The sequence below is a fragment of the Amphiura filiformis genome, chromosome 16 (genome assembly GCF_039555335.1).
Source record: "Amphiura filiformis chromosome 16, Afil_fr2py, whole genome shotgun sequence".
Taxonomy (NCBI): domain Eukaryota; kingdom Metazoa; phylum Echinodermata; class Ophiuroidea; order Amphilepidida; family Amphiuridae; genus Amphiura; species Amphiura filiformis.
In genome coordinates, this window is record NC_092643.1 from 46,161,206 (window position 1) to 46,172,953 (window position 11,748).

At 37.1% G+C, this 11,748-nt stretch overlaps 1 protein-coding gene across 1 annotated transcript in view; it reads left to right on the forward strand.

Moving 5' to 3' along the window:
* LOC140136088 (translin-associated factor X-interacting protein 1-like) overlaps window positions 1-11,748 on the forward strand; it is a 28,015-nt gene that overhangs the window by 5,686 nt on the left and 10,581 nt on the right. The window contains exons 2-11 of the mRNA XM_072157794.1: window positions 2,425-2,551; window positions 3,200-3,460; window positions 3,870-4,004; window positions 6,062-6,226; window positions 6,929-7,110; window positions 7,969-8,080; window positions 8,665-8,726; window positions 9,391-9,480; window positions 10,419-10,569; window positions 11,210-11,341. Of these exons, the coding sequence (XP_072013895.1) occupies window positions 2,425-2,551; window positions 3,200-3,460; window positions 3,870-4,004; window positions 6,062-6,226; window positions 6,929-7,110; window positions 7,969-8,080; window positions 8,665-8,726; window positions 9,391-9,480; window positions 10,419-10,569; window positions 11,210-11,341 (1,417 nt within the window). The remainder of the gene's footprint in view (window positions 1-2,424; window positions 2,552-3,199; window positions 3,461-3,869; window positions 4,005-6,061; window positions 6,227-6,928; window positions 7,111-7,968; window positions 8,081-8,664; window positions 8,727-9,390; window positions 9,481-10,418; window positions 10,570-11,209; window positions 11,342-11,748) is intronic.

Genomic DNA, 11,748 nt, shown 5'->3' on the forward strand with positions numbered 1-11,748 from the left:
TGTCAGAAATTAATATTTTGTTCTGGGTCTGATTATTCGGACTAGGTGTTGAGCAGTATAATATATACAAGAAGAAGGAGAAGAAGAATGAACGCAGGCCGCAGGCGCAGCTTTCAACAACTGTACTTGATCCAACCGCGATCGTATATCGCATATTTCAAACTAAAGTACAACAACGCAAACACACAAAGTCAATGGTTCGAATTCGGCTGTATCGCATAGCAGTTTGCTCCATATTTTGAAGTAACTGCTACCCAATTTTGCATTTGTTTTGCCCTTTTTATAGTGCTTTAGTATATTGAAGTATCCTGATTATGATGAATTAGCCAAAAACTGCTACGCAAAATGTTTAACAAATTCGAACCCTGAGTCGAGTGCGTTCATGTGTTGGCATGGCTGGATTCACTTCCGCGTTACTCATGCACAGTCGCACACGCTGGCGTACATCGCGCAGTGTACGCAAATAATCGTCACGCTAAAAGTTACATTCATTCAATTCATGAATTGGAATTCCCACTATATGTACCGGTACCGTATTTACTTATGAAGTCTTACTTCGAATTTGATCATGACCATCTGGTCATCTGCCAAAATTTTTGGTCATATTATCTATGAATGCTCTAGGTCAAGTAACACTCTAAAAGGGAAAATATTTTTGAAATTTTTTATAAAGTATGGGCATCTGACGCACGTCGTCATCATCCCTATATCTTCGTGTTAAAAATTGCCGTGATAGTACAGTGAATCCTCTCGTTTTTTTAAAGCTACGCATTGCGATTTTGTTCGAGCGACTCAGGCTAAGCATACGATGACTATCATATGAGATACCACAGCGTTTCTATATTCTACACATTATTACGATTTGTGCATGCTCTAGTACCCCATATTTATAATACAGGGTGTTGACACTGTGCGACGGATATAAACCTGCAGTGAATTTCTGGTCATCCACCAGCAAATCTGGGCTTCAGCCTTCATGATGACTGGATGACCACTTAATTTGTACACTGATTGCAAGGAAAATTAAAAGTTGACTTTTGACAGGGTTCTGCACTTACCTTTTGATTTTTGGGAAATGCTGAAACAAATTATAAACAAACTAACCATTTTTTTTAATGCCAGGAAAACAAACACATTCATTAGACATGCCATTCATTACAATATAGGCCTACATAACAAAATTTCAGCTGAGGGATAACGACATGTGCATGGACTATTTTCAATCAACCCAAAACAGCCGGTTCCGTGGATAATGACTGGTACTTATATTTTTAAAGTTTTGGCATGTTCGCTTTTGATCATCATGCCATTTCAAAAGAAAATGTTCGGTAGGTGTTTGTACATTTTTATTTCAAAAGTCTTTAGATGGGAATATTCTAAGGATAATCCTCGAGCTCAAGTGGTCTTTAGCAACAACATGTGATGTGATTAACCAGCCCCTCCATGTGCATACCATTGTCATGGGAAGCACACAACTTTTGTTTATTGAATTAGTTGTTTGGTGCTTTTGTTGAATGACCATTGAAAGAATTGGCAATCATGATCAAAAGATAACTTTTGAAGTCAGCTTTGTCACAAATCACCCAACATTTAATACATTTCGCGGGTGAGATTTTCAAAGTAGCCCAAATGTCGCAAAATCGGGGGAGCACTTGCGGGACGGAAGTAGAAAATCACCCAATTGGGCGCCCATATTATTATCGCGGGTTTGGCAACCCTGGTCCTAGTGGAAATCGATATCACTGCTAGTTTATGGTGTGTATTCTCAAGTGGGTTTCATTAGCTAACTGTCGTTCATCCATTGAAGTTTGTACTAGTTTGTTCGAGCATTCTTGAACAGTATTTCTTGTGGTGGTAAAAGTAAAAATGGGTACTATGGCCAGAGTTTTAGGGCTAGACTTAGGTTTTACTCGCACCTGTAAAATAGCACACACCCTTTCACCAGCTTCACATGCACCTAAGTTTTCACCTCAGCTTCACATCCAGAAGTGTACTTTGCTGAGTATCAGCATAGATGTAAATGTAGGCTTAGGGGCATACATTTTTGTTTATCATTATAATTTTTATTTTAGTTTTAGCGTTGCTGTTAGTTAACTTACTTGTTAGGGTTTAGGTTAGGCATCAGAATTAGAGTCGGGTTGGGATTAGCATTTGGGTGAAATCCAGAAACAATAATTCTTTCTCCTCTTGTTTGTTTGTTTGTTTGTTTATTTCTTCTTTATACTGGGTCCATATTCAGGGGAAAATTTAAGTATTCCCCTGTTCTTCCATATGGCCCAGCTCCACCCATTGCGTAGTAGTATGAATGATTGTTGTCGTCTATGACTATGTACATTACTGCAATTTACTGCCAGTGTTAAACTCATTTACCATTTGTCAACTCATCTTGTCATTATTTCCTCTACATTCATTTTATTTTTAAAGAAGCACACCGCCGGCTGTAGGCCCAACAATATCTTCTCGCTCACCAAAACCATATCAAGGTCTTCATGGACCAACATACCAAATATCACAGACAAGACACCCACTACCAGATCCACAATCATTGAAGGTAAGAATCAATTTGTTCAAATTCTAGTCATCTTTCAAAATGGTATCGCAATCTTATTGGATGAACTTCACACCATATATAAACATCTCAAAAAAAGTAACTAACCCCCCTTAAATAATGGCCATTATTCAAAAAGGGGCTATTGTATTACAAATCTGTAAAATGCGTTGAAAGCAGAATTTATTTCTGCGCATTTTGACGCCTCATTTGATACGATAGCCCAGAAAACAATAAAACATTGGTCAATTTAATGTAGTGAGGTCCAGATATCATTACACAATTTACTGCAACTTTCAAATCTTGGGTTATATTAATTTAAATGTATATACGATGTGACATCAATATTTAGTCAATTGCTACAAATGAGGTGTCAAAATGTGCAGAAATAAATTCTGCTTCTAACGCCTTTTACAGGTTTGTAATACAATAGCCCGTTTTTTAAATAATGGTCATTATTTAAGGGGGTTAGTTACTTTTTTTGAGATGTATATCATCACGATTATTAAATTGGTTGTGTCAATAAAAGGGTATAATTAAGCATAAATATATTTGAGTAAAAACAATATAAAACAGAAATCCTATTAAGTGAAATGATTCTTCCAATAAAAACTAAAATATGCAAATAATTTCAATTCCTTTTTGTCACAGCCATTTGTAGACACCAAATCAGGAAGTTTAGATACATGGCCAGCCCATGCCACTGCCCAAGCTACAGCCAAACCCTCCCTGCCATCACAAAGACGTCGCTCCACCCCAGACAGCATACTAGCCATCCAAGATGCAGAAGGCGATCCAAACACATCAGTAGTACCAAAACCAAAGTTTTTAGAAAACCTTGAGGTGTTCTTGAAGAAGGAGTTAAGGAATGTTAACGGCGGCAGAGGTGGACCTAGTGACCTGAGGTTACAGGTAAGGAAATTGGGCTGTTCCAGTTGAAATCCATACACCCCTAAAAAGACATAATTTTAATCTTCCACACAGGGAGTGTGAGTTTCAATTGGGTGATTCCATTTAAAATTCACACCCCCTGTGTGGAAGATTAATGTTGTGTCTACCATACGGGATTGCTTGATGACTTAAATGATTCCAGAAAGGTTGTCAATGAATGTCTTAAATGCAATTTAATTTATGTTTGAAAGAAGTAACTTGATCTAAATATTAATTGGCAACATAGAACCACAGCATCAGCATTTTATATGTCTGAAATTAGATAAACATGTTTTCAGATAATTTTTTTACGAGTTTCCCCATAATTTTTGACAACACAGTCATCATGTTAATTCTTCTTTTTATGCTTTGCTTTTATACTTAATTACAGGCATATCGTGAAGTATTTGAGTACCTCATAGAAGATTTCAAAACATATAAACCCTTACTCTCAGCAATAAAGAATGAGTATGAATTAATGCTTGCCCAACAGAGAGAACAGATACGAGAGTTAGAGCCACTCAAGGTAAGCTTGACATTGAGGCCCTTCACCCAAACATTCTTATTCCAAGTATTGAGTTATTGCTCTAGTGGTGTGCATTTGTGTATCACAGAGGCCCATAGAACAGTCCATGACTTTGGGGGGTTACCACCAAACTAGCATTTCTGTTCATACTGCCTAATTAGCTAAATGAAACATATTTCAGTTATGCAAAAATATTCAGTCTTCACCTGAAACCAAAACCCGCATTTTGATGGGTTAAAGTGGGGGATACAAGTGTAAAGGACATGATGAAGCAGCTGTGTTATAGGCTTCAACTTAAGATCATCCTCTACCATTGCTGTCTAGACAGACTGAGAAAGGATCCCTTGCCACTACTGTCTCTGCACCCAGGTATATAAATAGGTACTGTATATGCTGGAATGGTAAAACAGATGAGCCAATCCATATCAACTCCAGGGATGTGCACGCAGCACCTCTTCAATTTTTTTTCTTTTTCTGTGTGGTGGTAGATATTGATGAGAAAGTAAAATCCTGAAAATTTGAGCTTCATACTCCATTTCGTTTTCCGTGGCATCAATTTGAAATTTGGGGGGGTCAGCGTAAGAAATGTGTCGCAACCCGAAAGACGATGTTTGGAGGTCCATAAATGTATAAGGGGAACCCCTACAACTTTGAAAAGTATGTATCCTGGGGTACTTTTTTTGTGTAGAATTCAAATCTAGCATCAGAAAACTTGTAACTCCTTTACTTTAAAAGATATAGGGCCCTCAAAATGCAACTTTGTCCATCCAGGGCCAACTTCGGGGGGTCAGAACTCCAAAAGTAAAAATAATTTTTTTGGCCATTTTTTGGCCAGTCAGAGCCCTTTGGTAGGACAGTACTCTTATCCAATATTGAGCCTATTAGAATACTTTTAGCTGAGATATTACCCATGCAAAACCCAATTGTACATTTTTTGTACATTTTGACCCCCCTGAAAACCAATGTCAGACATTTTGCCTCACCATTAACTTCAGGTATGTTGAAGATATGTTCTTGGACAACATTTCTGAGAGATATTGGCTATGTTGTTCAAGGACATATTTTCAACATACCCGAAGTTGATGATGGGTCAAAATGCCTGACATTGGTTTTCAGGGGGGTCAAAATGTACAAAAAATGTACAATTGGGGTTTTGCATGGGTAATATCTCAGTAAAATGTATTCTAATAGATTCAATATTTGATAAGAGTAATGTCCTACCAAAGGGCTCTGACTGGCAAAAAAATGGACAATAAAATAAGTTTTACTTTTAGAGTTCTGACCCCCCAAAGTTGGTCCTGGATGGACGAAGTTGCATTTTGAGGGCCCTATATCTTGTAAAGTAAAAGAGTTACAAGTTTTCTGATGCCATATTTGAATTCTACACAAAAAAGTACCCCAGGATACATACTTTTCAAAGTTGTAGGGGGTTCCCTTTATACATGTATGGACCTCCAAACGTCTTTCACGCTATGACACATATTTTACGCTGACCCCTAAATTTCAAATTGATGCCACAGGAAAACTTAATGGAGTATGAAGCTCAAATTTTCGGGATTTTACTTTCTGATCAATATCTACCATATCACATAAAAAGAAAAAAATTGAAGAGGTGCTGCGGTGCACATCCCTGGAGTTGACATGGAATGGGTCAGGTGTATTCAGATCAGTGAACCAAATGGCACTCTCATCCATAAAATCAGAGAGAGCAGAGCATCTTATGATATAATAATATGGTTCAAGGGCCTGTTGGATCTTAACTGTAGATATGTGGAATGGAGGCAGAACCAAGCTCCAGGGTTAAAGTAGCTATAGAAGAGTCACTTTTACAATGCAATGTGTCTAATAGCAAAGCAAATGAATAAATAAAATAATGATTTATTTTCTTATTTCTTTCAAGACCCACCACATGCCACAATTGGCACATGTGCATAATCTTGATTACAGTATGAATTCTCTATAGATTTTGATTTTTTTCCTGACCCTGTTTTAAAAGTTGGAGCAAAACCTAACTTCCCGGTTTATGCCTGTTATATTCTTTCTTCCTTTGGTTATAGTCGATGCTGGTGACAGTGTCAGAGCAATGTGACCAGAAGGTAATGGCATTAAGGGAACAGGAAAGACAGGAGATGGTGGACCTCAGGATGGAGAATAGAAGACTACTTGAAAAAATAGATGGAATGAAGCAGGAACATGGAGCATTGCAGGCACAAATAGAAAAGGTTAGCTCAGTAGTCAATAAGATCTATAGTCCATTTGTCTTTCTCGAGACAGTAGCATCTGCATGTGATACACGCATGATCAAAGTTGGTGCATCTGTAGCGCACAATCATGGTGATTCAGCGTGAGCCGTGAAGTGACTGGGCCCTACAGATGCGCCACTTTTGATTGATCGTGCATGTATCACACAAGGATGCTAACTGTCTCGAGAAAGCCAAATGGACAAAAGTTGATAGAGAGTAGACAAAATGATGGTAGACTTAAACATGGAAATTACTTAGATGAATAGTTAACTAGCAAGAAGGGCGTTACCGCAGTGGAGTGCCCAGGTGGTGACTTAGGGGTTTCAGCCCCCCCCCCCATTAGTTTTCTGCATAATCTGCTTATTTTTTAGTCATTTCACCATTCAGCATTACTTTTAAATACAAAAGTGCAGTTGCATAACAATTGGATGACAAGGGGCAGAGTGTCCCCTCAGAAAAATATTTCATTTGTGAAATTGAGCTGGAAAGAATAAAGATTAATGCTATGTCAGCTTATTTTGGTAAGGGTCCTAATGCTTGCAGAACTTCACAAGACATTGCAACACAAATTACTACATCTATATAAATAAAAGGAAGTCGCTAAATCTTGTTCACAAGTAGGCTTCGAGATGCTTTGACTATAATTATTCTAAAGTTGTTGCATTTATTTTTCATACTCAGCTACAAGATGAAGTAGCAGCGGAATATCTGAAATACAGAGATGAGTGCGATGCAAGAAAGCTACTAGTGTCTGATATCAATGACTTGAAATACCAACAAGAGGACTATCAGAAGGCACAGGCTGGAGGAAACCAGGAAGTAGAGATCAAAGAAGATCCAGTCAAACTCAAAATAGCTCTCAAGTAAGAGATACAAATAACAAAGTTGCCCTGTGTCAATATGCAGTATCTGTCAATAAGTAACATAGGGCTGTTCCAGTTGAAATCCACACACCCCCCTATGGAAGACATGACTTCAATCTTCTACACAGGGAGTGTGAATTTCAAATGGGATTACCTGAATGAGTGATTCCATTTGAAACCTACACACCCTGTGTGAGAGATTAAGGTCATGTCTTCAATAGGGGTATGCAGATTACAACCGGAATAGCCCAATGGTAGTTTATAATGTTCTTGATGTCACTGCCATTGCAAGATAGTACAAGCTCTTGTTCCTAGGATGCTGCTGAATGAGTTATTATTAAGTGCCTTGTGTCTAGCGAATCAAGTCTTTTCACTTCTTATTGTTATTGCTATGAGGATTGGTTGATTGATTGATTGATTGAATAGATTATTGATGGTTCAGTCAGTCCATCCATCAGTTGGTTGATTTAGCGATTGATTAATTGATTGATTGATTTACCTATTGAGTGATTGATTAATTGATTGATTGATTGATTGATTGATTGATTGATTGATTGATTGATTGATTGATTGATAGTGCAAAAGTGCCTGGCAGTGGACAACATTTTACATCAAGTATGTACTAAAAGTTTACAAACATACTTAAACAGACTTTGCCAAAATCCAAGGATTCATGATCAGGATATTAGTTAAGCAGAGAAATCAGGATTGGAATTATGGTAGCAGAACTTTTTGTAAAGTTGCTCCTTTCAGCAATTTTGACTATAGAATTGGTCAATAAAAGTTTGAATCTAGAATAGAAATCAAATGATAGATTCGTTCTTCATTTCAAATGTGTGTTTTTTTCTTGTGACGCAGGAAAGCAAGAGAAGATCTGACAGATGCTACACAGAGACTGAATGAGATGATTGCTAATTATGGTGATGTAGTACCAAGGAGAGATTTTGAAGCTTTGCAAGCTAATCATAATGTAAGTTTCACAGAACATGCAGAGATCTGTCATGCACTGCCCAACCTGGTCTCCATTTCTTTTACATGGTTATGTTATAGGTTAGGAACTTACTTATGCAGTGAGTAAGTCAGACCTGCATTTTGGTTTCCAACTTTTTTTATCCATAAGCAAATGATAAGCACAGGCAAAAATGGGCTATACCATACACCCACTATGGAACACAGGGGCTGTAGATTTCAAATGGTATCTTCTGATCAGGTAACCGCATTTGAAATTCACACTCCCTGTATGGAAGATTGGGGTCAATTCTTTGGTAGGGGATGTATGAATTTTAACCGCATAGTTCAATACACCACTTGTATTCTATATTTAGAGTAATTTCTTTGGCTTTGGGTAAAGAGAAGTTGAACATTGGTATTAGTATTAGGCTGCATTTTAAAATTATCAGATAATAAAATATAAATGTGATCAACATTTTAATCTCATGAAAATAAAATTGAAATAAAAATGTGAAAGCATCTATCACATAGTTGTTCATGTGTTTGTTTAATTTTGTGTTTGTCTACTGACCTGTAGTAACATTTATGTGATTTGCTTTACAGAAATTACAAGAAGAAATGGACACACTTAAAGCAGATCACGGTCAACTAATGGAAGAACATGAGTAAGTCTATCTATTGCATCAACAATTATGAAGACTTGTGTGGCTTGCTAATAGTAATACATAGGTGGCTCAAAATAAAGAACTTGAAATGGATGTTTTAAAAGTTGTTCATGACCAGAAGGAGATATGTAAAGTATGATTGTTGTTTAGGGTGTACTGCAGTATTCTAATGCACCCCTTACTGTTAAAAGATATATACTTTAGTTTGTTTCATCTCGAGTTTGGGAGTGTAAAATTGAAGGAAACTTAAAAACATTTCAGGTTATTCAATGCCTTCAGTGGAACCTGTAACTGAATGATCTTTCCTCCTATCATGCAGAGACTTGATTTCAGCCAACTTGTGTACTTGAAAAATATCTTCATCTCTTTTACTTTTCTTTTTTCTTCAGCTTAAGTAGGCAACCACTTCTATGATCCTTTGACAAAAATCTTGCCTCTTATCACACAGACTCAAGCATCAGTCCATTTGTGCAGTTGAAGAATATTTCTATCCTTTCTAAATAGGCCATTCCATTTCAAATCCATACACTCTCTATGGAAGACATGACTATAATACACCCCCTGTGTTAATTAATGTCTTCCATAGGGTTGTATCATGGGTTTCAAGTGGAATGGGCCATTACCTTTCCAGTTTAAATAATATATGGCTTTTCCTTATTTTCAGTACATTACTTGAAGTCAATAAGCAGGTCCTGACACAAAGAGATGAGTTTTACCAAGAACTTGAGAGCTTAAAGAGATCAGCAACACCAAGGTTAGTATAAGCTGGTAGCAAAATATCACTTCAAACGTTTTCCTTGATAACTGGAATTAGGCCCAAAAAATATGTATGGTTGCCCTCCACGGCCGACCGAAAAATTAGAAATCTCTGATTCAACGAAAATAGTGTCAAATTGTACTATAATAAGATCTAAGTTATTTAGTCGGTGTTAATTAGATGGTTCTAGATGTGATGATCAAGTATAATTAAAGCCATATTATAACATTATCATACAAAATAGATTAGCATTTCTTTGCCATAAAATGTTAGTTTTTTACTGTCAGATATATCCCCTTTTATTTTTGAGCCGAACAACTATGGCAAAGCAAAGAAAATTGGAATTTACTACCAGCGCACGTATGTCGCCAATACGTACCACTCCTTCGGTCATGTTATGGTGCGACCCTTTGTTGTGTAGATCACCGGCCCGCACGCCGTGTACGTACTGTGTGTTATGAACATCGTGTATGCGTTCGACTAATAATTCCATTGTAATAATAAGACGCCGGATCCGGCGCTTTATTCAAAATCTCGGATTTTGACAAAACTACAGCACCTAGAGTCTTGATATTTGCAGGGTATATTGGTTTAATAAAGTACAATATAATCGTGTGAAAAAAAGAAATTTAAAAAATCAGTGAGTGCGTCCTCAACAGCAAATGTTATAATATGGCTTTAAGTTGCAAATCAGAGATGACCTTTTCAGTTCTTTAGCAAAATTGAGATAACAATTCTCTTTTGATTATATGTAGAACTTTAATTTGAAAACAAAATTTGGAAAAGGTACAAACCAGAAATCAAAACCTTTTTAAAATATTTTGGCTTTCATATTTCTTTGAAAATTGCCTTAATAAGCTTGGGAAAGTTTGGTTAAAAGATTTCAAGCATTGTTCAGGGGTTGTTTGTTATCATGTGAAACATATTTCTTTCAGACCTGAATGGGATAGGTGTGCACAGGTGCTTGAAGGAGGAGAGGAAAGATGGAATGTGATTGCACAAGAGAAAAAGAGTGACGAGTTAGTTGGCATCTTACTGAGAGAGATCATGGGTGATGGTGTAGGCTTTGAATGGTTTGAACCTAGGGTAAGATACAACATCTTGTTGTTTATGTTTTGTTTGTTTTGTTCTTGTTTGTTGTTATGTTTTTTGTATTTCATCTTATTTAACCTGGGTAAATCATTCATTGTTGAAACACTGCTCTCCTATGATGCTCTTCAGGGACCACGGTAGGGTGTACAAACAGCCAGGTGTTGCCCTGATGATCCGATCGGAACTGGCTGTGATGTTGTTGTCATCCACTGCCACACAATTTAAATGCAGCAATGGAGAGAGCGGAAAATTGAATATAAATTTTTGCCTGCACCAGGGATCAAGCCGGGACCTCTTTCTTACACCAGAGTCAAAGACCTTAACCACTGGACCATGTCGCTCTCTATTTGTATCGTTTCTTTTGATTTTGTTTTGTTTGCATACACACACTTTTAATCTTTACTGTGTCTGAGTATCGACAATCATAGGTAAAAGATTGGGGCATTTGGAATGTAAGTTCCGCATTACAGCCGCAATGAAATTTGAGCCAGATTTTTGTGATTCTGTGATGAAATCTCATTTAGACCTAGAAACTACATGTAGTGCTATTCCAGTTGAAATCCATACCTTCCCTATGGAAGACATAATCTTAATCACCCACACCCAACCTTTTCACTGTGATATTCTCTTTCAGGGTATGGGTGAAGATGTTCCTGTTTATCTTAGATTTGAAGATATTAAGATACGAGACAGAAAACTCAGCAAGAGTGATGCACTGAATGTAATCAGAGAGATATGGATGGAGAAGAGTAAAATGGAGTCAGAGGTAAGCAAAGGGTTGTGGTATGGGTGAAGATGTCCCCATTTATCTTAGATTTGAAGACATTAAGATACTGAGACAGAAAACTTAGCAAGAGTGATGCACTTAATGTAATCAGAGAGATATGGATGGAGAAGAGTAAAATGGAGTCAGAGGTAAGCAAAGAGTCAATTGTAACACACTCTGGTATTAAGACCAGATCCTCACAAAGCAGATCAACTGGGATCCATTCATTGAATGAGCTAGTGATTCAGAATGGGTGAGTGAGAGATGCAACATGTCAGTAAGTTAGCAAGTAAACCAGGTGCAGAGCTGTCAACTAGTATGGATTTGAAATATTTTATATGGAGAACAATCATAAAGAAGATTTCATCTGTAAAATACATGTTTTACCTGTAATAAGTAATCCTCTA